Genomic DNA, 27,414 nt, shown 5'->3' with positions numbered 1-27,414 from the left:
AAGTAGTTTGGAACAAAGGACATGCAAACACTGCAGAAGACAAGCATGCTGTAGGTGATATGCTTGGCTTCATTAAATTGTTTTAATGTTTATTTTTAGAATATTGTTTCAAAAATTTTAAATTTTGTTTAAAATTTCTTGTTTTTGTTTTTAACTAATGTTTTACTTTTGTTTTTATCTTGTTGTAAACCACCCAGAGACGTAAGTTTTGGGCGGTATAAAAATACATTAAATACTAAACAAACAAACAAACAAACAAACAAACAAACAAATAAATAAATTTAAATCCATCAGTAACATTCTAGCAAGAGAGGCCAAAGTGAAGCTGATGATGGCCAGAAAACCCATGTAACAGACCCCCCATTGCTCTGCACCATGATCTGGATGAATGTGGAATGCATGTCAAACACACGTGCTTCATTTGATGGCCACACACTGCGTTAGTCTGGTTGTCAGTCATTCTTTTTTCACCTAACCTTAAGTATAAGCCTGTCTACAGTTATCTCCCTTCTTTGAGAGAACTATTAGTCTGTGGTCCACACTGTAGACTGGCTGACATCCAGTGCTGCATTCTGGACACATGGTGCTGCATTGCTGCTGTGTCCTTCAAAGCAGTGCCAGAGCTGTGCAATATGGCTCATTGTTCAAGCAGCTCTTCCACAGTTCCCCCCATTGTCTCAATACCACCCAGACTTAGTCACTGATACCACCCATGTTGACTGTATTCTCTAATCTACGTCTTCCTTCACTACTAATATGGGAATATAATGATGAGAGACATGGTGTTGAAGAACTAGAAAAGGCAGAAAGAGTCCAGTGTCTCAATATCGTTTCCTAACCAGTTGCTCTCTGGTATTCAGATCAGGTCTAAGAATAATAATGTAGCATTTGGGGAGGAAGATACAACTCAACAGTCCACCACTAGAGGCCATGATGGAGAAGACCTCCACTGCCACCATGTATTTTCCCTTGGTGCTCAAGTAGCTTGGGACAAAGGTTATCCAAACACTGCAAAAGACCAGCATGCTGAAGGTGATCAGCTTGGCTTCATTAAAGCTATCAGGTAACTTTTTCGCAAGGAAGGCCACAGTGAAACTGATGATGGCCAGAAAACCCATGTAGCCCAGGACGATGTAGAACATGGTGTTTGAGCCTTCATTGCATTGCACAATGATCTCACTGATCTGAGAGTGCATGTCAAACTCTGGGAAAGGGGGAGTGGTTGCCAGCCACACAGCACAGATTCCAGTTTGAATAAGTGAACAGAGAATGATGACCGATACTGCCAGCCTCTTCCCTATCCATCTCCTCAACCTGTTTCCCGGCTTGGTGGCCAGGAAGGCCAGAACAACAGTGATGGTTTTGGCCAACACAGAAGAAAGAGCAACAGTAAACGTGATGCCAAACACGGTTTGTCTGAGGAGGCAGGTCACCTTCCTAGGCTGACCAATGAATAGGAAGGAGCAGAGAAAGCAAAGCAGCAGAGAGAAGAGTAGCGTACAGGTAATGCTCCAGTTATTGGCTTTCACAATGGGAGTTTTGCGGAGCTGAACAAAGATCCCAATCACAGCAAAGGTGATCAGGGAAAACAAAAGAGCAAAAGAAATCAAAACCGCTCCCAATGGTTCTCCATAGGATAAATAAGTTATTCTTTTGGGGATGCATTGATCCTGTTTCTCATTTGGACATTGATCTTCTGGGCACATCTCACACTGGTCTGCATCTGAAATACATCAACAAAGTCTTTGTTTTGCCAAGATACACAAACATTGTTGAACTTTAACTGGAATCTGCTGACTGCCTTGTTTTACTACAGACCGTGTTGTTAACGTTTGCTCCCTCTCATGTGACGTTGATAGATTTTAAGTTGCTCTTATTTTTGCTGTTCTTATAGTTTTTAATTTAATGATTTATTTCATTTTATCTGTGATCTACACTAGGGGTGTGCATTATGGATATTTGATGTTTGATTTTGGACCCAAATCAAAACATCTCTGTTTCATTCCGGATCCAAATCAGACCCATCCAAATCACCCAAGATTCGATTCAGTTCCGAATTGATCCAAATCCGAATATGAACTGATTATCATCCAAAAAACTGGTCCTGGAGCCAAAAGAGTGGGATGGGATGGAAGTGCCTATTGGGTGGAGGCTACCACTCAAATTTCAGAGGACTTGAGGAAATGGCTGATTTTTGGTGATTTTTTTGAAGTTCACACATCTTTAAGATTTTCTCCTTTAAGTTTGGGGGGAAAGGGATGGCCCAGGGTGGAGTATAGTTGGTGGTAGTGCCTAGTGGTGGCAAGGAAGCTACCAGAATTATTTCTAAGGAATTGGGAAAAGGGCTGATTTTTTAAAAAAGTGAATTTTAAAATTTAAGTGTCTTTAAGGTTTTTCTCAATAGGGAATGATGGAGGTTTCAGCAAATGCATCTCTTCACATAGGGGGGAAACGGGTGGCCCAGGGTGGAGTGTGGTGGGTGGTAGTGTCCAAAGGGGGCAAGTAAGCTACCCGAATTATTTCAAAGGAATTGGGCAAAGGGATTATTTTAAAGTGATTTTTGAAGTTTACGCGTCTTTAAGGTTTTTCTCAATAGGGAATAATGGAGGTTTCAGCAGCCCCATAACGGCATTTGGGGGGTGCTGGGGTGGCCCATGGTGAGTGGAGGTGTAGTGCACAGAGGGTACTTGAGTTCAACAGAAGTATGTTGAGAAATTCAGTCATCTATTTGATGTAGAAAATAAGATAGAGAATTTTAAACATTTGGATTTGGTTTCCCAATATACATATTTTTACCAGTCTGTATTGAAATCCTTCCCGCAGGACACTGAGCACAATCATAGCAACAAACTTGTCTTCCCCGCTGGGCAATCCTGCTGGATCCAAGATGGCAGCTCTCGACACACCGGGAACGGGGTTGCATCTAACAGGAACAACAAGGAAGTATGTTCTGATTTCACCACACTTCTATTATTCTCAAAACCAAATATCCACATATTCAGGCTCTACTCCCTGAACCAGGCAAAAGCAAGGTTGGGTCTGACTGCAGGCAGACAAAAAGAGGTCAGAGGCATCAAACATGGTCAAGGCAAGTCTGGGGTCAGGCTGATAATTTCCTCTGTCGGGGAGTGGGGGAGGTCACCTGGACCCTACTGCTGGAGTCCTCAATCTGAGACTCCTGGAGCATTGCCCAGAGGAGAGAAACAGAGCATCCCCCATCATGGCACTCCATTCCTTTCAGCCCATTTCTCCCTCCCAACCCTCTTGACTCCTGATATTGGAGCTGGGTTGTGAGACAACCCCTTAAAGTCAGGGAACCCAGCAAGGTGAGGCGGGACAGGTCTCCATACCTCTTTAAACTTGTGGTTCCATACAGTAGCACTTCCATCCATGGTGAACCTTTTTCCTTCACGAGCGAGGGGATCCATCCTTCCAGTTTGGACTTTCTGGAAGGTGTCATTGGGGAATGTGACCAAGTTGATGATATCGTATCCTGATGGCAGGCTCCCTTCCTCATCAAAAAAGATTTCTTCCCCAGCACTATTGTTGAAATGGATATTGCTCAGAAAAGCATGAAGCTAATTGGGAGGAGAAAAAGTTCACACCCTGGGTCAAATTGTGGAAAATTGCATTAATATTATCACTTTAACCACAAATCCCTTGATCACCAACTGGAAGATGTCACTGAGAAGAAATACTATATACCTATCAGGAATATACCTTTAAGCATGTTTATATTGGTAGGAAGCCACTGGAGGCAATAGCAATATCTGTTGAAGTATATTAAAGGATCTTACAGCAGTGAATATTCACATATAAATTAAAACATCAAACAATACTGAATATTGAATAAGCATTTACAAGATGTTTGATATAAGGTTTGCTTCCTGAAATTTATTTATTTTTGAAAAGCATAATAATTGTGTCACCCCATAAAAGGGCAATTTGATTCGATTTCCAATTGAATTTCCCAAATTCAGATTCAAATCGCCATTTAGCCATGAAGTTCATGGGTGATTCTGGGTGTTTGTTCTCTCTCAGCCTAAGCTACCTCACACTGCTTCACCAGTGCTTTGTTAGTCAGGATGTCAGGAACTGCATGCCACAATCAGACATTATATCACAGAACTGCTATTATGAGTTATGAATTAATGCAATGAGAAGTGAAATGCAAACAGGGAGGAGGAAATACATACAGGCCGTAACAGAAGACTCTTTCCCCCGAGTTTCTCAATTTCCTTCTGTTTAGTTTTCGAAGAATACATAGTATGGAGAGCATGGGCTACAGCATAAACAGCATTGTAGATGTTATAGCTCTGCCCAGACATGCCCATTTCAAGCACAGATTCAGGGAGGCTCCCCAGTTTCTCCTCCCCAGTGCAGTTGTCTTGATTTGGAACATATAAGCCATGCTTTGGGAGTGAACAGAAAAATGCAAACCACCAGAACTGATGGATGAAATATATCATAGACTGGTATGGATTTATGTTCTCAAGAAAGTCCTGAAATCCTGGAACCACTTTTCTGTGAAGTGTGAATGACAAAGAACCATTGAAGGATTTCCCTGTGAATTTATTCCATGAAGAAAGAGTTGTGCAATCCCACTGAGCAGTTATGAGCCACACTCTCTCCAATGGAAGCTTATGATGAAATTCGCAGTATTCTAAGATCATTCGTAAACCCTCCACAGAATGAATATCCCCATAGACAAGAACCACATTCATCTTTGCTTCCTTCCAGACAGCATTAGCTATTTCCAACAGCATTTTTTTAGTGTGTGTATTTAATGTGCGACTCGTTACTTTTGGAATGGATTGTGCCAAAGCAATACAAATATTGCTCTGGAGAAGTCTTGGTCTCATATTTTGAAGAAATGTTTCTCCACTGTCATCATCTGATGTGAGCAGACCGATCCAATTCCACTTGAAATGCTTCAGCAGCAAAATAATCCCGATATATTGAAGGTCTTCACTTGGAACCATCCGGAAGAAAAAAGGGAACCGGGTTTGATCGCTTAGCACAGGGTCAAAAGATCCATAACTCAGCTAAAAGGGGGGGAAATTGTTTTTTGTTTTTTAAAAACAGTATTAAAAGGACATCCCTTTGTTCTTGATCAAGGTATTACTTCTTCAATTCACTAAATTTCAGCTTCCATCAAATATTACAGATAAGACAATACTTCTATTTTGAGTAGGAACTACTTGTACCATTGAGTCTTATACTGGGATAGGATTCTAAACAGGATGAAGAAAGATTAAAGACTATTCCTACTTGAAAGTGAAAGCTGGGACAAGGTTGAAACACAGTTTGAAAGAAAATGTGTTCAGGGGAGCTGTGGCCGTAGTATTGAAAGAAAATGACAATAATAATGTATTGAAAACAAGACATTGCACAGCGGACTGAGTAATTATTCCTTAATTTTTTGAGAAAACTCTCTAAGGACTTGTAAGGGGATGAAAACCTTTCTATTCAAGAACATAAGAACAGCCTTGCTGTTTCACACAGTGGCCTACCAGATGCCTCTGAGAAGCCAACTGGCAAGAGGTAAGGGCATGCCTTTTGGGTTTTTTTTCCTATATTTGCCACATCCCATAGCAGAGAATTCCATAGATTAATTTTCTGCTCTGTGAAAAATGACTTCCTTTAGTTGGTCCTATTTTACCTGGCCTTCAGACCCATGAGATTTGTTAGAGAGGGAGAAAGATTTCTCTCTGTCAACTCTCTCTTTTCCATGCATAATTTTATAAACGTCCATCATGTCTCCCCATAGCCAACCCTTTTCCAAACTCAAAAGTCCCAGACACTGTAGACTTACCTTATAAGAAAGGTGCACCATGCCCCTGATCATCTTTGTTGCACTCTTCTTCACCTTCCCCAGTTCCTAATTATCAAATTGCCCACTACTAGGAGGTCCCCAATCCCCGGAGGAGTATCCTATGTGTCAGAGGATTTGGGAGCATTACCCAAGGAAGGTGTCCCTTCTAAGAGAGCATTCCTCTCTTCTTCAGACTGATGCCCTGCATCCCTAATATCTTCATCCCCGCTAACTGGGCAAAGAGGCACCTTTCACTGTGCTGATTCTCTTTATTTAGCAGGGGGAGAGTAACTGGCCCTATCCACCCCCAGCACAGTACGTCCAGTGACTGTTGCTGGTTTCTATCTCTTTTTTTTTTTTTAGAATCTGAGCCCTTTGGGGACAGGGAGCCATCTTATTTATTTATTATTTCTCTGTGTCAACTGCCCTGAACCATTTTTGGAACGGCGGTATAGAAATTGAATTAATCATCATCATAATCACCATCATCACCATCATCATCATCATCATCATCATCATCATCATCATCATCATCATCATCATCTATGAGAGCAGAGGAGCTGTCAGCATGGGAATAGGATGCCTCTATCACATTCCTGAGGGTCTCATTCACAAACCTCTCTGCTTCCCTGAGCTTCTCCAGGTCCGCCATCTTGGCTTCAAGAGAATGCACTTATTACCTGAGAGCCAGGAGCTCTTTGAACTTGTTACGTGAGAGCCAGGAGCTCTTTGCACCGAACGCACATCCACAACTTCTGCACCTCAGGCAGATAGTCACACTCTGAGAGGCACCCCCTCTTCTGCTGGCATTCTTGCTTCATAACTGGTTTTATTGGTTATTTAGAATTTAGAATATAGTGGCTGCATTTGCATATAACAAACTGTGGTTTGGAACTGGGGTTCCAAGTCCTCTGGTGGAACTGTCCAGGTGGTGGTCCTCATTACAAACCAAAAGTGCAAATCACTCTCAGAGGAGGAAAACCGCAACTTCATTTTCTGTTGAAACTGTGGTTGTCCACATTCAGATATACAGTTTTTGAAACTGGAGGTCACTTCACCTCCGGTTTCATGTTCTGTGTGAATGCAGACATAGAGATTGTTTCCTTCACAGATTGGTCTAAGCTGCAATCATCATCTAATTAAAGGTATCAAGCTCTTGCTCCAGGAAAGTTACAAAAGTGGGGCAGTACTCATCTTCTCATGCTTGGTGTCTTGTTTCTGATAAAGGGAGACCACTTCTGGGCCCACATGCAACTTCCCTACTAAACCCCTCACAAAACTCATTTGATGTCTGTTACCAAACTCCTGCTCACAGATCTCCAAAAAGAAAAACTGCCCTTGTCTCAGCATTGTCTTCTCAAGGGTGGCTTCCAAAAAGAGCCACCTTCAGAGCATAGCGGTAGCTAATCCCCACCCATTTTCTCTCTAGGCACAACTGAAACTGAAATTGAAACTGCCCTGTCAAAAATGAACCCATAGCCAGCCAACAACAACAAATATCTATATACCACTTCTCAGCAAAAGTTTCCAGAGTGGTTTACATAGAGAAATAATAAATAAATAAGATGAATCCCTGTCCCTGAACGGCTCACAATCTAAAAAGAAATATAGACACCAGCAACAGTCATTGAAGATACTGTGCTGTGGTTGGATCGGGCCAGTTACTCTCCCTCTGCTAAATAAAGAGAATCACCACATCTAAAAGGTGCCTCTTTGCACAATTAGTAGGGGTACAGCCAGAAATTAAACCCTATAAAAGACTAACCCTAACAAACTTACCTTCTCCTTTCCCCCTTGTTGGTTGGTTTGCTTGCCCTCTTGCTTTCTTCTTTAGGAAAGAAAACAGACGTTTTACTCCTCCAGACAAGGAAGCCTTGTCTTCTCAAAAGCTGCTTCCAAACTGAGCTACCTCAGGAACATAGCCATTTCTGAATGACTACAGCTACTCCTCTGTAGGAACAGACATACCTGTGGGATCTTGTAGGTATTGAAGACACTGGCCATCTGCATGGAATTTGGGGAGGTGAGCCCACCAATGGCAAGGACTAGCTGCTGCTTCCCGTCACAGTTGTAATTCAAAGGATTCCCCTGCCCTGTGAAGAGGAACTGCAGAGTGTTCCCAACGGCTCTCAGCGGATTGAAAACATTGTCATAGATTTCAAATCCCAGTGTGATATTGGGTAAGAGATGGTCATTCCTGTTGATCTCTTGAATTGCAAAGATGAAGGCAAGAACATGCTGGTAATTTTTAGGCATTAAACTGCAATGAGATTTTAATGTAGTTTTACATGCATAGATCAGCAAAACAAGTCTATTGCATTTCTATTTATTCTGCTTGCAAGTATGGAAGACAACATATAATAGTTTGATTGTGTTTTTAATGGTTTTAACATTTTAAATTTTAATGGCTGAAATGTTTTAATCTTTTTATTGGTTGTTTTTATTGTTTTGTTGTAAACCGCCCAGAGACTTGCATTTGGGTCAGAATACAAATGTGTTAAACAAGCAAACATAGTTGAATGACTTTAAGACCAGCTGTATATTTTTTCTGACATATAGATATGCAGCCAGTACATCTTTCCCCATTGTTGATATGCAGCCATTGGGAGAAAGCTCCCCTTCATGAATTCCTAGGAACATAGGAAACTGCTCTAATCCGAGTCAGACTATTGCTCAGTAGTGTCCACATTGACTGGTGTTGGCTATCCAAAGTTCCAGGCTGGCGTCTTTCCCAGCCCTACCTGGAGGTGTCATGGATTGAACATGGGACCCACTGCATGCAAAAAAGATGCTCTACCACTGATACCCCACTATCGCCATTTGTCATATAGCTGTATGACAAAGGAGGTCTTAGAGATGCCACTGCCCTTAATAAAGAAAAAGTGGCATCCTCTCCATTTGGACAATATGAGGGTGAGTTCCTAAGACCATAGGTTAATGTGAAAGATGTAGCAATACCAATCAATATTCCTGCTGAGAATTGGTGTGTCTGATTTTCCTTTCAGAGGTTTTGACTCTCTATCTAATAGAGCTTCAAAGACAGCCTCCACTCAGGGGAGGCAGGAGTAGAGTCATGATCTGGAAAGAACCATTGGAGAGGAATAAAGTGGGTATTATCCATTGTCTGTCCAGATGCAAACCTCCACCCCTCCACCATACACCAGCATAATAACTGCTTGGCAGGGGAGAGAGGGAGCATTATGACAGACCTGACTGAGGTCCTCTCTGTCCCCAATTCCCTGCATACACAGCTGAACACCTATGACAATAGCACAAATGCTATCTCCAGAGCACGGACAACCACAAAGGTTTTGCCCAAACAGCGGGTAATATTGCTGACATAGAGAGGAAGGATTCGGTGGTGCAGCAAGAAAGTCATCTAACAGAACTTCCTAACTAACTGCACGTGCTCAGCAGGGAAGCAGCCATTTTCTGCCCATTCCCCTTCCCCCAAAAGCCCTCTCTTCAGGTGTTCCACCAGAAAATATCTCCCTGAGGGCTGTGCAGATTTTCAGGTGGCCCAGAGGGCTTCCTGGGGAAGGGAAGGGTCTCATAATTTGCTGCTTCCCTACTGCACCAGTTCTATTTAGCTGCTTTCTCCCTGCCCCTCTGCATCCTTGTTCTGTATGCCTGCCAGTTTCTTTTTCCAGGCAAGGTTGAGCTATACCTGTGCTGCTAAATGTCCTTTCAGAGGTTTTGACTGTCTATCTAATAGAGCTTCAAAGACATCCTCCACTCAGGGAAAGCAGGAGTAGAGGATGATTGTCCCACTTCTAACCAAAATAGAGAAAAGCTATTTAATACTGGAAATTTGAAAATATGACTCCTGACCAACTGTCAGCTGGAACTGTATTCCTGAGACTGTTGTGACTTTTGATGCTGCAGCCTCCATGTGAGGCATATCAGAAGCTGCCATTGATAATGAATCTCCACTAGAATAATTTAAACCAGATAGGCATACATTAGATCAACCCTACTTAAAAGACCCAATACAACCATTAAAACAAAAGATCCAATACTCACTATCCTGTGGTGGATATGTCTGGTGGTACAGTAAAGTTGAATAGAAGCACAACACCCTGTAAGAAGGATCCAAATTCCCCAATGGTAATGTCTTCTCTGGAACCTGTCTTGGAATTGTGCTGAATTCTGCGCAGATGTCTTTGCCTGCTGAAAATAGTAGGCAGATATAGGAGGAATGGTAGTAACCGAACCATTCTGAGCTCCTGCAAATTTTGAATCTCACCCCAGCTGTACACTTGCTTTGTCAGCTAGAGAAGGCTACCCACAAAGAACTTTACCAACACAGAAATTCCATTTGACAGAGCCTTGTTTGTTTCATGTTAACGTCTCCTGAGTTCTAGGGCACACACTGGCACTTTAAAATCCTTAAAACACTGAGTGAATGTGTCCTAGTATGAGCTACTGAGTTATAATTAACCAATCTTATCATTAAATGACCTCTAGCTAGCCATGGGGCTTCCACAAGAAGCAGAACTGAATAATAATGATTTTGATAATTACAGGGTGGATTGACACTTTCCCTGCTGTCCTCTGGTCCCTATACAATCCACGAGAACATTTCTTATTCCCTCCTAAACAATATTTGTTGTTTAGCAGGCAATAACAGGATTCAGTTAACACTTTGGGGACCCAAGTGCCTGCTGGTCATTGGGCCTTGCTTTGAGTGAGAAGAAAGGGAAACATGCAGTAAGAGGCATCTGGTCAATGCGTCCAGATGATTTATTTTATTATATTTTATTTATATATATTTCATTGATTTTATAATGAGTGGGTACAGATCGCCAATGTGTCCTACATAGGCAAAGTGACCTATCTTCTAAAATGTCAGGCAGAACATTCCCGTTCTTCCACTTCCATGGGGTATCCTAGCATTCATCAGCAAGGTCTTCCCTCAAAATGGCCCAAAGCAGGGCTTAGTTGACTATTAGATGTCAATCGACCAGAAAGAAAACAAACCAGTGAATGAAAATGTTTCTAGGCTCCACTGCAAAGATGTGGTATATAAATGGATTCATGGTCAGGAAAAAATCTACCCAAGTTTGTAAAAATAAAATAATAATTTCAGGATTCAGACATAGTGCAGAACCTTTGTTCATGTTCAGTAACCTTGCTGTCTTTGATCATCCGGACCTGTGTTATGGCAGAAACCATGGTTACAAGATGCGGGGCCTAGGGCTGCTACTGTAATGTCTATCCCTCTGTGGTAGATATGGAACTAATAACAAAACAAAGGGACAAAACAAGGTTTCAGTGAACAAATTCAAATTTATTAAAAGAGAATGAAAGTAAATTAGTGAAACAAATACATTACATTCATTTGTTCATTCATTCGTTCGTTCATTCATTCATTCATTCATTTTCTATACCACCCTTCCAATAATGGCTCAGGACTGTTTACACAGAAAAATAATAAATAAATAAAATGGCTCCCTGTCCCCAAAGGGCTCACAATCTAAAAAGAAACATAAGACAGACACCAGCAAGAGTCACTGGAGGTACTGTGCTGAGGGTGGATAGGGCCTGCTAAATAAAGAGATGCACCACGTTAAAAGGTGCCTCTTTGCACAATTAGTAGGGGGATAGCCAGAAATTGAACCCTATAAAAGACTAGCCCTAACTAACTTAACTTGTCCTTTCCCCTTTCTTTGTTTGTTTGCTTGCCCTCTTGCTTTCTTCTTTAGAAAGAAAAGAGAGTAGAAGAATTAGTGGGATGAAATATTCCATAATGGTGCACCGGACATTCAGAGAAGTTAGGGAAGGATGAGATTTGGGGAACGGCAGACTCCAAGCAGGCTTTGCTTCTGGCTTAGTGTAGACAAAGTAGGGAGAGAAATAGGGTTGTGCGAACCAGCTTAGACAGAGCCAGGCCTGTTTGGGTGGTCCGAGGATGAACCAGGCCAGTCCTCATAAGGTGTATGGGGGAGGGTGCCAGTCTGATTTAGAACTGGACTACCCCCCATTCATGGAACTGGCTCACAGGCTTGCTTGGTAGGGGGTATACTTGTAAATGGGAATCCAGCAAGCTGGATTCCCTTTTACAAATACAGGGGATCTCCTAGCAAGAGGGCATATTTCCGGTGCGCCACGACCTGCGGGGTGCCCCTGTGCCCGAATTCCCACCTTAATTACCCATTCTGCTCAAAACCCGGCGCCCTCCCCACAATCATTGCCCCACCCTCTCAGTGCCCACAGTCCGGCCTGCCACCCCCGCCATTCCCAACCCTTTGGGCCGCAAAAACCCTGGAAGGCTGTTCCTTGGCCCCCTGGAATAGACACACGAGGACATGTCTGAATGAGCTGCAGCTGTGTTTCCACGGAGACAGGTACATCTCCATGCATGCAAAAATACTATATTCCCTCCAGAAGCTGGGTCAAAGGTGGAGGTCACTGCTTTCATCCTTGCAAAGATTAAGCCCCTTCCTCCCCCACTGCAGTCGTAGAGCTTAGAATGAATGGCAGCCATTCATGTATCCATGTGTTGTGCTCAACACTTGTGAAATCTGTGGCCAGTGCACATGATTGCTGATCTGTATGCATGCATGTTCACATTTCTGCACTCCAAGCACGTTTTGCAATATGTGCCATTGATACACGACGCTTCTGGGAGCCCTGGTCTCCATTGGTGTTCTCTCTAATATTTTTCATTTCTGTGTCGAATGAGTTTTGTTCTGAGTGACAGTATCAAGGCAGTGTGTGGGCACCATGTGCATTCAGAGTGGGGCCTTCCTGATTCAATCTGAGCGGGATCTAAAATTAACTGAGCTTACATCAAAAACCGTGTGAGCACATGCACACGTGTACACCTTCAAGGGAACCCTGGTCTCCATGTTGACTGTGCCCCGCTGCACTCGGCAGCAATGAATACTCCCACCCTTAAGTAGCCATTCTGCTCAAAACCTGGCGCCCTCTCCGCATAAATTCCACCGCCATCTTAGTGTCCCCAGTCCAGCCCTGGCAGCACTTCTTAACATTGCCTTGGCTATCCTATGGTACGTATAGCAAATGAAAAAATTGAATGACTTTACTAAGCAAGTAAATAATTTATGTTTTTAAATTTATGTGCATTTTAAATATTTGGGGCCCCTTTATGACATATGTTACAGGCCCTACACTAGCTTAATCTGGCCCTGCTCCCACCCCAAATTGGCCTCCAGCCGAAAACCGTTATTCAATCTACCTACCCAACACCAGCACTCTCCTGCCAAGTGAACGGTTCCTTCAGTGCCAACCTATGACTGAAAGCCAAAGGACTCAGTGAGAAGTAGGCCAAAAAAGGCCATGCCTAGTGCCAATCTGGTGCGACCCAAAAATTTCCTACTTGGCCCCCACAGGCTACCGGCTATCCCTCACTGAGTACAGGGTGTTGGGTGGGTGCCAAGCTGTGGAGCAACTGAACGGAACGGAGGCAGCCGGCACCCAATCGCCCCACCTCCTTCCCTAATTGGCCGATCCCTGTCACGTGGAGGGGAGCATGATGGTGCCCGTGACTGCCTCATGGAATGGGGGCACAACCCAGAACCCCACCTCATTGTGCTGGCACGGCGGCAGAGACTGGCAAAATTAGAACCAATACCGTAGCAGAGGAACCATCCAGAAACCAAACCAAAACTTATTTCCTCTGTCTCTTGCGGTACATTTTCAAAGCAAAGATAATTTGAAAATGAGGGACAGCTACAGACATAATTGTGTGGACACTAAAAAGGACAAGAAAGATGGAATGGAATGTTGAACAAAGAAGGGGAAATAATCAGGAACTGTGTGACATTTTTATGTGCAAGTAGCCAGAGCTTGACGTCTCCCAGACTTTAGCATCCAGGGTGATGACTTTGTTTGAAATAGTATCTTTATTTTGCATAACCACTAATATAGGAGGAATAGTAGGAAATAGTAGGAAATAGTAGAAAACTCATCAAAAATAACCAAAGAGTCCAATGCCACAATTCATTTTCCGTACTAGTTGCTCTCTGGTGTCCAGACCAGGTCTAAGAATAATAATGTAGCATTTGGGGAGGAAGATGCAACTCAACAGTTCACCGCTAGAGACCAAGATGAAGAAGACCTCCATAGCCACCATGTATCTCTGCTTGGTGTTCAAGTAGCTTTTGACAAAGGACATCCAAATACTGCAGAAGACCAGCATGCTGAAGGTGATCTGCTTGGCTTCATTAAATTGTTTTAATGTTGTTTTTAGGATATTGTTTTTTAAAAATTAAATTGTTATGTTTAAAATTTCTTATTTTGTTTTTAACTAATGTTTTACATTTGTTTTTATCTTGTTGTAAATTGCCCAGAGACGTAAGTATTGGGTGGTATAAAGATATGTTAAATAAATGATTGACTGAATAAATAAATCCATCAGTAACATTCTAGCAAGGAAGGCCACAGTGAAGCTGATGATTGCCAGAAAGCCCATGTAAGAGACCCTCAGACCCTTCATTGCATTGCAACATGATCTGGATGAATGTAGAATGCATTTCAAACAAATGTGCTTCATTGGATGACCACACACTGTGTTAGTCTGGATGTCAGCCATTCTTTTTTCACCTAACCTTAAGTATAAGGTTGTCTACATATACCTCCCTTCTTTGAGAACTATTATTCTGTGGCCAATACTGTAGGCTGACTGACATCCGGTGATACATTCTGGAAATATGGTGCTGCCGGGCTGATGTGTCCTTCAAAGCAGTGCCAGAGCTGTGCAATATGGCTCATTGTTCAAGCAGCTCTTCCACAGTTCCCCCCATTGTCCCGATATCACCCACGTTTAGTCACCGATACCACCCATGTTGACTGTATTCTCTAATCTACGCCTTCCTTCGCTACTAATATGGGAATATAATGAAGAAAGACATGGTGCCGAAGAACAAGAAAAGGCTGAAAGAGTCCAGTGTCTCAATATTGTTTCCTTACTAGTTGCTCTCTGGTGTTCAGATCAGGTCTAAGAATCATAATGTAGCATTTGGGGAGGAAGATACAACTCAACAGTCCACCACTAGAGGCCATGATGGAGAAGACCTCCACAGCCACCATGTATTTCCCCTTGGTGCTCAAGTAGCTTGGGACAAAGGTCACCCAAACACTGCAAAAGACCAGCATGCTGAAGGTGATCAGCTTGGCTTCATTAAAGCTATCTGGTAACTTTCTTGCAAGGAAGGCCACAGTGAAGCTGATGATGGCCAGAAAACCCATGTAGCCCAGGACGATGTAGAACATGGTGTTTGAGCCTTCATTGCATTGCACAATGATCTCACTGATCTGAGCGTGCATGTCAAACTCTGGGAAAGGGGGAGTGTTTGCCAGCCATACAGCACAGATGCCAATTTGAATAAGTGAACAGAGAATGATGACTGATACTGCCAGCCTCTTCCCTATCCATCTTCTCATCCTGTTTCCCGGCTTGGTGGCCAGGAAGGCCAGAACAACAGTGATGGTTTTAGCCAACACAGAGGAAAGTGCGACAGTAAAGGTGATACCAAACACGGTTTGTCTGAGGAGACAGGTCACCTTCCTAGGCTGACCAATGAATAGGAAGGAGCAGAGAAAGCAAAGCAGCAGAGAGGAGAGAAGGGTACAAGTAATGCTCCAGTTATTGGCTTTCACAATGGGAGTTTTGCAGAGCAGAACAAAGATCCCAATCACAGCAAAGGTGATCAGGGAAAACAAAAGAGCAAAAGAAATCAAAATTGCTCCTAATGGTTCTCCATAGGATAAATAGGTCATTGTTTTGGCGATGCATTGATCCTGTTTCTCATTTGGACATTGATCTTCTGGGCACATCTCACACTGGTCTGCATCTGAAATACATCAACAAAGTCTTTGTTTTGCCAAGATACACAAACATTGTTCAACTTTAACTGGATTCTGTTGACTTTCTTGTTTTACTACAGAACGGGTTGTTAACGTTTGCTCCCTCTCATGTGACATTGATAGATTTTAAGCTGCTCTTACTTTTGCTGTTCTTATAGATTTTAATTTAATGATTTATTTCATTTTATCTGTGATCTACACTAGGGGTGTGCATTTCGGATATTCGATGTTTGATTTTGGACCCAAATCAAAACACCCCTATTTCATTTTGGATCCAAATCAGACCCATCCAAATCACCCCAGATTCGATTTGGTTCTGAATTAATTCAAATCTGAATATGAACTGATTAGCATTCAAAAAACTGGTCCTGGAGACAAAAGAGTGGTATGGGATGGAAGTGCCGAATGGGTGGAGGCTACCACTCAAATTTCAGAGGACTTGAGCAAAGGACTGATTTTTGGTGATTTTTTTGATGTTCACACATCTTTAAGATATTCTCCTTCATGTCAGGGGGAGAGGGATGGCCCAGGGTGGAGTATAGTTGGTTGTAGTGCCTAGTGGTGGCAAGGAAGCTACCAGAATTATTTCTGAGGAATTGGGAAAAAGGCTGATTTTTTAAAAAGTGATTTTTAAAATTTAAGTGTCTTTAAGGTTTTTCTCAATAGGGAATAATGGAGGTTTCAGCAAATGCATCTCTTCACATTGTGGGGAAATGGGTGGCCCAGGGTGTGGTGTGGTGGGTGGGAGTGTCCAAAGGGGGCCAGGAAGGTAACAGAATTAATTCAAAGGAATTGGGCAAAGGGACCATTTTAAAGTGATTTTTGAAGTTTATGTGTCTCTAAAGTTTTTCTCAATAGGGAATAATGGAGGTTTCAGCAGCCCCATAACTGCACTTTCGGGGTGCTGGGGTGGCCCAGGGTGAGTGGAGGTGTAGTGCACAGAGGGTGCCAACCACCCGCATGGGTTGCTATCCCATGGGGTATAGGGTTTTGTTGTTTCTGAGGGGTTCTTAGTGTAGTTTCACTGGTAGCAAATGAGAGTGGATTCATGGTTTGTCATTATAAATCCCATATGCTACCAGAGAATAGACACTCAGAACACCTCAGAAACAACAAAACCCTGTACCCCATGGGTTAGCACCCCAAGTGCAGTTATGGGGCTGCTGAAACCTCCATTATTGCTATGGAGAAAAGCCTTAAAGACGCATAAACTTCAATAAATCACAAAAAATCAGCCCTTTGCCCAATCCCTTTGGGATCTGGGTGGTGGCAGGCACCCACTGGGGTATGGCACTACCACCTCACCCCACTCTTCCACCCCAAATGCCCCCTTTCTGCCTCAAATCTGCCCCAAAGACACTCAAATTTCAACAAATCACCATAAATCATCCCTTTGCCCAATCCCTTTGGGATCTGGATGATGACAGGCATCCATTGGGGCACTATCACCCCACCCCACTCTTCTACCCCAGATGCCCCCTTTCCGCCCCGAATCTGCCCCAAAGACACTCAAACTTCAACAAATCACCAAAACCCAGTCATTTGCCCAATCCCTATGGGAACTGGGTGGTGGCAGGCACCCATTGGAGCACTACCACTACCCCCACTCTTTCTGTCCCAAATCTGCATTAAAAGCACACGTCACCAACAACAGTAGAGCTTTGCAAAGAAGAGAACCGGGTTTCCAAAGCAAGTAAAGTAAGGATGCTGCTAAACAACATATTCTGCCAGTGGAATAGCAAGGTTTTGCACCCCTCTCAGCTGCGCAAGTTGAAAGAGTGATGATGACAACAACAACAATGGTGGCACACAATTTTTTGGCACATCTGTTTGACATCGCCCTTGTTGACTATGGGACAGCTATCCTGGTAGTGGTGAGGAATAGAAGAAGTAATGTTGGCAGGTCAGCAGGCCATTCCAGGGGAAGGTAGTCAGAAATTTAATAACTGTCTCTCCTTCCGGCTGTCCTGCCAGCTCATTGACCTTGGGGGTCACTGCCAACAATCCACAAAGCCTTACCCTGCTCCTCTGTAATGCCAAGATGGTCCAAAATAAACCTAAATTCATCCCTGATTTGATCATGGTTGAGGGAGCCGACCAGGTACGTATTAGTGAAACTTGGTTGGGGGAGGCTAGTGGACCATTCTGGTCCCAGTTTCTCCCTCCAGGATATTCTGTAGAGGAGCGGGTGAGGGGACGTGGGTGGGGAGGTGGAGGATAACATCTCCCTTACCATGGTCCCTGTTAGGGTATCAGATCATATTGAATGTGTGTACTTAAGTTTGGGGACCAGGGATAGATTGGGACTTCTGTTGGTGTACCGATTGCCCCGTTGCTCAACAGAATCCTTTAGTAAGCTCATGGACTTGGTCGCGGAACTTGCATTGGAGTCTCCCAGACTCTTGGTGCTGGGGGACTTCAATGTTCATTTTGGGACCAATCTGTCCAGGGCAGCTCAGGAGTTCATAGCGGCCATGACAACTATGGGCCTATCCCAAGTGGTCTCTGGACCGATGCATATTGCAGGTCACATGCTTGATTTGGTCTTTGACTCTGATCAGGGTGGTGTTCTGTGGGTGGGGACGCCTGTGATTTCCCCATTGTCATGGATGGTTAAGATTGGACTTACAAGCACTTCCCACCTCCACAGGGGTGATGGGCCTATTAGAATTTTCCGCCCAAAGAGGTTATTGGATCCAGTAGGATTCCAAGAAGCCTTGAAAGGATTCAGTGTTGTCTTTGCCGGTGATCGTGTTGACACCCTGGTTGAGAATTGGAACAACTTGCTCACCAGGGCAGTAGACACGATTGCTCCCAAACGTCCCCTTTGACCCACTTCAAAATTGGCCCCTTTTGGTATACGGAAGATCTACAGGGGCTGAAGTGGCAAGGGAGGAGATTGGAGCGCAAGTGGAGAAAGACTCGTATCTGACAGATAGCGACATAAAGCACATCTAAAGATCTATGCTCAGGCAACACGCGCAGCAAACAGGTGGTTCTTTTCTGCCCATATTGCCTCTGCGAATTCATGTCCAGTGGAGTTGTTCAGGGTTGTGAAGGGACTAGTATCCACCCCCCACCTTGAACCAGAATTTGGAGTCATCAGTTTCCCACTGTGATGTGTTTATTGAGTTTTTTGCAGATAAAATCTCTCGGATTCGGACAGACATAGATGGAGAAACCACAATTAATTTGGTGTCTGAACTGGAGGTGCCCAAAAACTCCTCTTATGTGATTTGACTGGATCAATTTCAGTTTGTAACTCCTGATGAGGTGGACAAGCTGCTTGGAGCAGTGAGGCCTACCACTTGTTCACTTGATCCTTCTCCAACATGGCTTGTTCGATCTAACAGGGGGGCTGTTGTAGAAAGCCTGGTGGTAATCATAAATGCTCCTCTGAGGGGGGCAGGATGCCTCCTTGTCTTAAGGAGGCAATCATTAGACCTCTTCCAAAGAAGCCTGTGTTAGATCCCCCAGGTCCAAGGATAGCTCAGCCACGGTCCAAGGATGGCTCAGGTAGCAGGCTTTCCGTGTTAGCAAGACAGAAGGAATAAAAGATGGATTCCTCTTCTTTTTCTCAATTAAAAAAATTGCTGGAGAAAAAAAGGTGGCAATGGTGGCAATGCTGAACAATGGTTGGAGGCAATGGTGGATGTGGGATGGCAAGGCTGAGCAATCATGCAAAAGAGCTCTCTCCCCACACAAGGCAGCAGCAAGGAAGAAACGGCTGCTGGTCCTTTAATACCCTCCTGAAAACATCTCACAAAATCCCCCCCCCCACTTGCCCCCTCCTCCATCTCCCCTTAGCTAATGGGAGATTAATTTGGCTCCTGTAGAGCCAAATATGGGCATTATTTTGCACATCAGAACTTGCATTTAAGTCAATGGGAGGCTGAAAGGCAGGAAATTCAAGCACATGTCACCGAACTCAATGGAGGAAGAAGAAGAAGCACATTTTGGAACTTTGCGGAAGTCAATGGGAGGCTGAAAGGCAGGAAATTCAAGCACATGTCACTGAACTCAATGGAGGCGGAAGAAGAAGCACATTTCGGAACTTTGCGGAAGTCAATGGGAGGCTGAAAGGCAGGAAATTCAAGCACACATCAGAACTCAAATTGGAGGAGAAAGGAGAAGCACGTTCTCGGTCACAAAATGGAGGGCCGAAACGACAACATTTTCGGAACCGAAACAAGGGCGATTTGTTTCTGCTCCAAAATATTTCAGGATGGTGATTGGGTTTTTCGTTTCGGTTCCGGAACATCCAAAATGTTTTGCTCTTCCCTATTATACATAGAATTTTAACAGGAGGCAATATGAAAATTAAAAACACAAAACCAATAAATAAGATAAAATCTCTTTGTCCATATTCAGGAGCAGAACAGTTGATGTTTCTCATTAGTAGGCACTGTGCCATTTTAGGCATTTTTTTGGCATTGTTTTATTTTGTCTATATTGGCAGAAATGTTGAGTTGCAAAATGCTGGTACTACCTATGAAGGGTAATACAGCACCAGCACCTATGAAAGAGAGAATAATTTTTGATGATCTCTCCTTCCCCCAGAAGTGCTCTGCACCAGTCAAAACTATGTCCCTGAGAGCTACATGACCCTCAGGGACATATTTCCAACTGGTGAAGAATGCTTCTGGGGGGAAGGAGCAATCATCCAAATGCACTGTCCTCAAGTGAGTAGCAGTGTTCCATTCGTTGACCCCTTCAGCAGCATCTATGCATATCACCTAGCATCAACTTTTTCTAATGGGAACATTGGCCACTGAAGCTTATTGTTTTAACTTTCAAAGAATCCAGGATATTCTTCTGCAAAGGCCAGCACCTGAAAACTTAAACTAAAGGAATGCTCATCATAAATGCCATAGTCACTATACTGCATAAACTCTTTCTAATTTTGGAAAGGTTACAGATTCTGGCTTCACATGAAAAGCCTAGATATTCTGAGAATTTAGTTGTAAGAAAACAAGATGTTTCTTTTCCGTGCAAGGGTGCTAATTCCTGAAAATTAAATCCTAGATGATGCTGCAGAGGGCAGATTGCTGCTCCTGGAGAAGGAGTAGGGAAAGTTTTCCAAGTGAAAAGATTTGCTAGACTAAATAAAACCCTCAGATCTTGGCACTAGTACTTGAGTTCAACAGAAGTATGTTGAGAAATTCAGTCATCTATATGATGTAGAAATTAGATAGAGAATTTTAAACATTTGAATTTGGTTTCCCAATATACATATTTTTACCAGTCTGTGTTGAAATCCTCCCTGCAGGACACTGAGCACAATCATAGCAACAAATTTGTCTTCCCTGCTGGGCAATCATGCTGGATCCAAGATGGCAGCTCTCGACACACCGGGAACGGGGTTGCATCTAACAGGAACAAGGAAGAATGTTCTGATTTCCCCCCACTTCTATTATTCTCAAAACTAAATACCCACATATGAAGAGTATGGAATAGGAGTCTAATCCCTGAACCAGGCAAAAGCCAAGGTGGGTCTGACTGCAGGCAGACAAAAAGAGGTCAGAGGCATCAAACATGGTCAAGGCAAGTCTGGGGTCAGGCTGATAATTTCCTCTGTCAGGGAGTGGGGGAGGTCACCTGGACCCTACTGCTGGAGTCCTCAATCTGAGACTCCTGGAGCTTTGCCCAGAGGAGAGAAACAGAGCATCCCCCATCAGGGCACTCCATTCCTTTCAGCCCATTTCTCCCTCCCAACATTCTTCACTCCTGATATTGGAGCTGGGTTGTGAGAAAACCCCTTAAAGTCAGGGAACCCAGCAAGGTGAGGCGGGACAGGTCTCCATACCTCTTTAAACTTGTGGTTCCATACAGTAGCACTTGCATTCATGGTGAACCTTTTTCCTTCACGAGCCAGGGGATCCATCCTTCCAGTTTGGACTTTCTGGAAGGTGTCATTGGGGAATGCGACCAAGTTGATGATATCGTATCCTGAGGGCAGGCTCCCTTCCTCATCAAAAAAGATTTCTTCCCCAGCACTATTGTTGAAATGGATATTGCTCAGAAAAGCATGAAGCTAATTGGGAGGAGAAAAAGTCCACACCCTGGGTCAAAATGTGGAAAATTGCATTAACATTATCACTTTAACCACAAATCCCTTGATCACCAACTGGAAGATGTCACTGAGAAGAAATACTATATACCTATCAGGAATATACCTTTAAGCATGTTTATATTGGTAGGAAGCCACTGGAAGCAATAGCAATTTCTGTTGAAGAATAGTACAGGATCTTACAGCAGTGAATATTCACATATAAATTGATATACAAAGCAATTTGGGGATAATTATAACAAAGGGAAAGACTTTTGGAAAAACTGATATCCATTTACCTTATTGTGGAATGGGTATCAGCCATATTAAAACATCAAACAATACTGAATATTGAATAAACATTTACAAGATGTTTGATATAAGGTTTGCTTCCTGAAATTTATTTTTGTTGAAAACATAATAATTGTATCTTCCCTTAAAAGGGCAATTTGATTTGATTTGCAATTGAATTTTTCAAATTCAAATTCAAATCTCCATTTAGCCATGAAGATCATGGGTGATTCTGTGTGATTCTGAATGAGTTTGTTCTCCTCCGCCTAAACCAACTCACACTGCTTCACCAGTGCTTTGCTAATCAGGATGTCAGGAACTGCATGCCACAATCAGACATTATATCACAACTGCTAGTATGAGTTATGAACTAATACAATGAGAAGTGACATGGAAACAAAGCGGAGGAAACATACAGGCCACAACAAAAGACTCTTTCCCCCGTGTTTCTCCATTTCTTTCTGTTTAGCTTTCGAAGAATACATAGAATGGAGAGCATGTGCTACAGCATAAACAGCATTGTAGATGTTATAGCTCTGCCCAGACATGCCCATTTCAAGCACAGATTCAGGGAGGCTCCCCAGTTTCTCCTCCCCAGTGCAGTTGTCTTGATTTGGAACATATAAGCCATGCTTTGGGAGTGAACAGAAAAATGCAAAGCACCAGAACTGATGGATGAAATATATCATAGACTGGTATGGAGTTATGTTCTCAAGAAAGTCCTGAAATCCTGGAACCACTTTTCTGTGAAGTGTGAATGACAAAGAACCATTGAAGGATTTCCCTGTGAATTTATCCCATGAAGAAAGAGTTGTGCAATCCCACTGAGCAGTTATGAGCCACACTCTCTCCAATGGAAGCTTATGATGAAATTCGTAGGATTCTAAGATTATTCGTAAACCCTCCATAGAATGACTATCCCCATAGACAAGAACCACATTCATCTTTGCTTCCTTCCAGACAGCATTAGCTATTTCCAACAGCATTTTTTCAGTGTGTGTATTTGATGTGCGACTTGTTACTTTTGGAATGGATTGTGCCAAAGCAATACAAATATTGCTCTGGAGAAGTCTTGGTCTCATATTTTGAAGAAATGTCTCTCCACTGTCATCATCTGATGTGAGCAGACCGATCCAATTCCACTTGAAATGCTTCAGCAGAAAAATAATCCCGATATATTGAAGGTCTTCACTTGGAACCATCCGGAAGAAAAAAGGGAACCGGGTTTGATCACTTAGCACACGGTCAAAAGATCCATAACTCAGCTAAAAGGGGGGGAAATTGTTTTTTGTTTTTTAAAAACAGTATTAAAAGGATATCCCTTTGTTCTTGATCAAATTATTACTTCTTCAATTCACTAAATTTCAGCTTCCATCAAATATTTCAGATAAGACAATACTTCTATTTTGAGTAGGAACTACTGGTACCATTGAGTCTTATACTGGGATAGGATTCTAAACAGGATGAAGAAAGATTAAAGACTATTCCTACTTGAAAGTGAAAGGTGGGGCAAGGTTGAAGCACAGTTTGAAAGAAAATGTGTTCAGGGGAGTTGTGGCCCTAATATAGAAAGAAAATGACAATAATAATGTATTGAAAATAAGACATTGCACAGTAGACTGAGTAATTATTCCTTAATTTTTTGAGAAAACACTCTAAGGACTTGGAAGGGGATGAAAACCTTTCCATTCAAGAACATAAGAACAGCCTTGCTGTTTCACACAGTGGCCTACCAGATGCCTCTGAGAAGCCAACTGGCAAGAGGTGAGGGCATGCCTTTTTTGGGGGGGGTTCTATATTTGCCACATCCCAAAGCAGAGAATTCCATAGATTAATTTTCTGCTCTGTGAAAAATGACTTCCTTTAGTTTGTCCTATTTTACCTGGCCTTCAGACCCATGAGATTTGTTAGAGAGGGAGAAAGATTTCTCTCTGTCCACTCTCTCTTTTCCATGCATAATTTTATAAACGTCCAGCATGTCTCCCCATAGCCACCCCTTTTCCAAACTAAAAAGCCCCAGACACTGTAGACTTACCTTATAAGAAAGGTGCACCATGCCCCTGATCATCTTTGTGGCACTCTTCTTCCCCTTCCCCAGTTCCTAATTATCAAATTGCCCACTACTAGGAGGTCCCCAATCCCCGGAGGAGTATCGTATGTGTTAGAGGATTTGGGAGCATTACCCAAGGAAGGTGTCCCTTCTAAGAGAGCAGTCCTCACTTCTTCAGACTGATGCCCTACATCCCTAAGATCTTCATCCCCGCTAATTGGGCAAAGAGGCACCTTTCACTGTGGTGATTCTCTTTATTTAGCAGGGGGAGAGTAACTGGCCCTATCCACCCCCAGCACAGTACGTCCAGTGACTGTTGCTGGTTTCTATCTCATTTTTTTTTTAGAATGTGAGCCCTTTGGGGACAGGGAGCCATCTTATTTATTTATTTATTATTTCTCTGTGTAAACTGCCCTGAGCCATTTTTGGAAGGGCGGTATAGAAATTGAATTAATCATCATCATAATCACCATCATCACCATCATCATCATCATCATCATCATCATCATCATCATCATCATCATCATCTATGAGAGTAGAGGAGCAGTCAGCATGGTAATAGGATCCCTCTATCACATTCCTGAGGCTCTCATCCACAAAGCTCTCTGCTTCCCTGAGCTTCTCCAGGTCCGCCATCTTTGCTTCAAAAGAATGCACTTGTTACCTGAGAGCCAGGAGCTCTTTGAACTTGTTACCTGAGAGCCAGGAGCTCTTTGCACCGAACGCACACCCACAACTTCTGTACCTCAGGCAGATAGTCACACTCTGGGAGGCACCCCCTCTTCTGCTGGCATTCTTGCTTCATAACTGGTTTTATTGGTTATTTAGAATTTAGAATATAGTGGCTGCATTTGCATATAACAAACTGTGGTTTGGAACTGGGGTTCCAAGTCCTCAGGTGGAACTGTCCAGGTGGTGGTCCTCATTACAAACCAAAAGTGCAAATCACTCTCAGAGGAGGAAAACCGCAACTTCATTTTCTGTTGAAACTGTGGTTGTCCACATTCAGACATACAGTTTTTGAAACTGGAGGTCACTTCACCTCCGGTTTCATGTTCTGTGGGAATGTAGACATAGAGATTGTTTCCTTCACAGATTGGTCTAAGCTGCAATCATCATCTAATTAAAGGTATCAAGCTCTTGCTCCAGGAAAGTTACAAAAGTGGGGCAGTACTCACTTTTTCATGCTTGGTGTCTTGTTTCTGATAAAGGGAGACCACCTCTGGGCCCACATGCAACTTCCCTACTAAACCCCTCACAAAACTCATTTGATGTCTGTTACCAAACTCCTGCTCACAGATCTCCAAAAAGAAAAACTGCCCTTGTCTCAGCATTGTCTTCTCAAGGGTGGCTTCCAAAAAGAGCCACCTTCAGAGCATAGCGGTAGCTAATCCCCACCCATTTTCTCTCTAGGCACAACTGAAACTGAAATTGAAACTGCCCTGTCAAAAATGAACCCCTAGCCAGACAAGAACACCAAATATCTATATAACACTTCTCAGCAAAACTATCCAGAGTGGTTTACATAGAGAAATAATAAATAAATAAGATGAATCCCTGTCCCTGAAGGGCTCACAATCTAAAAAGAAATATACACACCAGCAACAGTCATTGAAGATAGTGTGCTGCGGTTGGATTGTGGCAGTTACTCTCCCCCCGCTAAATAAAGAGAATCATCACCTCATCTAAAAGGTGCCTCTTTGCACAATTAGTAGGGGTACAGCCAGAAATTAAACCCTATAAAAGACTAACCCTAACAAACTTACCTTCTCCTTTCCCCCTTGTTGGTTGGTTTGCTTGCCCTCTTGCTTTCTTCGTTAGGAACGAAAAAAGACGTTTTCCTCCTCCAGACAAGGAAGCCTTGTCTTCTCAAAAGCTGCTTCCAAACTGAGCTACCTCAGGAACATAGCCATTTCTGAATGACTACAGCTAGTCATCGCTAGGAACAGACATACCTGTGGGATCTTGTAGGTATTGAAGACACTGGCCATCTGCATGGAATTTGGGGAGGTGAGCCCACCAATGGCAAGGACTAGCTGCTGCTTCCCGTCACAGTTGTAATTCAAGGGATTCCCCTGCCCTGTGAAGAGGAACTGCAGAGTGTTCCCAACGGCTTTCAGAGGATTGAAAACATTGTCATAGATTTCGAATCCCAGTGTGATATTGGGTAAGAGATGGTCATTCCTGTTGATCTCTTGAATTGCAAAGATGAAGGCAAGAACATGCTGGTAATTTTTAGGCATTAAACTGCAATGAGATTTTAATGTAGTTTTACATGCATAGATCAGCAAAACAAGTCTATTGCATTTCTATTTATTCTGCTTGCAAGTATGGAAGACAACATATAATAGGTTGATTGTGTTTTTAATAGTTTTAACATTTTAAATTTTAATGGCTGAAATGTTTTAATCTTTTTATTGGTTGTTTTTATTGTTTTGTTGTAAACCGCCCAGAGACTTGCATTTGGGTCAGAATACAAATGTGTTAAACAAGCAAACATAGTTGAATGACTTTAAGACCAGCTGTATATTTTTTCTGACATACAGATATGCAGCCAGTACATCTTTCCCCATTGTTGATATGCAGCCTTTGGGAGAAAGCTCCCCTCCATGAATTGCTAGGGACATAGGAAACTGCTCTAATCCGAGTCAGACTATTGCTCAGTAGTGTCCACATTGACTGGTGTTGGCTATCCAAAGTTCCAGGCTGGCGTCTTTCCCAGCCCTACCTGGAGGTGTCATGGATTGAACCTGGGACACATTGTATGCAAAAAAGATGCTCTACCACTGATCTATACCCCACTATCGCCATTTGTCATACAGCTGTATGACAAAGGAGGTCTTAGAGATGCCACTGCCCTTAATAAAGAAAAAGTGGCATCCTCTCCATTTGGACAATATGAGGGTGAGTTCCTAAGACCATAGGTTAATGTGAAAGATGTAGCAATACCAATCAATATTCCTGTTAAGGATTGGTGTGTCTGATTTTCCTTTCAGAGGTTTTGACTCTCTATCTAATAGAGCTTCAAAGACAGCCTCCACTCAGGGGAGGCAGGAGTAGAGCCATGATCTGGAAAGAACCATTGGAGAGGAATAAAGTGGGTATTATCCATTGTCTGTCCAGATGCAAACCTCCACCCCTCCACCATACACCAGCATAATAACTGCTTGGCAGGGGAGAGAGGGAGCATTATGACAGACCTGACTGAGGTCCTCTCTGTCCCCAATTCCCTGCATACACAGCTGAACACCTATGACAATAGCACAAATGCTATCTCCAGAGCACGGACAACCACAAAGGTTTTGCCCAAACAGCGGGGAATGTTGCTGACATAGAGAGGAAGGATTCGGTGGTGCAGCAAGAAAGTCATCTAACAGA

The 27,414-nt window shown here is 43.0% G+C and overlaps 1 protein-coding gene across 1 annotated transcript; it reads right to left on the bottom strand.

The window, feature by feature from the left end:
• Positions 1–733: 733 nt before the first annotated feature.
• On the bottom strand, positions 734–26,279 carry LOC128330922 (vomeronasal type-2 receptor 26-like). Its single transcript, XM_053264288.1, has 7 exons — positions 25,992–26,279; positions 21,453–21,680; positions 7,784–8,053; positions 4,197–4,412; positions 3,351–3,578; positions 2,797–2,923; positions 734–1,723 (listed from the first exon to the last, which is right to left on the bottom strand). Exons 1-7 carry the CDS (start codon positions 26,277–26,279, stop codon positions 822–824), a joined length of 2,259 nt encoding a protein of 752 aa, XP_053120263.1. The 3' UTR covers positions 734–821.
• Positions 26,280–27,414: the final 1,135 nt, after the last annotated feature.

This window comes from Hemicordylus capensis, chromosome 6 (assembly GCF_027244095.1).
Source record: "Hemicordylus capensis ecotype Gifberg chromosome 6, rHemCap1.1.pri, whole genome shotgun sequence".
Taxonomy (NCBI): domain Eukaryota; kingdom Metazoa; phylum Chordata; class Lepidosauria; order Squamata; family Cordylidae; genus Hemicordylus; species Hemicordylus capensis.
Note: the sequence above shows the minus strand (reverse complement) of the source record. Positions and strands in the feature narration are given on the sequence as shown.

Coding starts and splice junctions, on each gene's coding strand:
- LOC128330922 (XM_053264288.1), bottom strand. CDS start 26,279: ATGCCTAAAAATTACCAGCATGTTCTTGCCTTCATCTTTGCAATTCAA. Junction 8,054..21,452: donor GGAACCACAAGTTTAAAGAG/GTATGGAGACCT, acceptor AAAAATTACCAG/CATGTTCTTGCCTTCATCTT. Junction 1,724..2,796: donor AAGGATTTCAATACAGACTG/GTAAAAATATGT, acceptor GATGTATTTCAG/ATGCAGACCAGTGTGAGATG.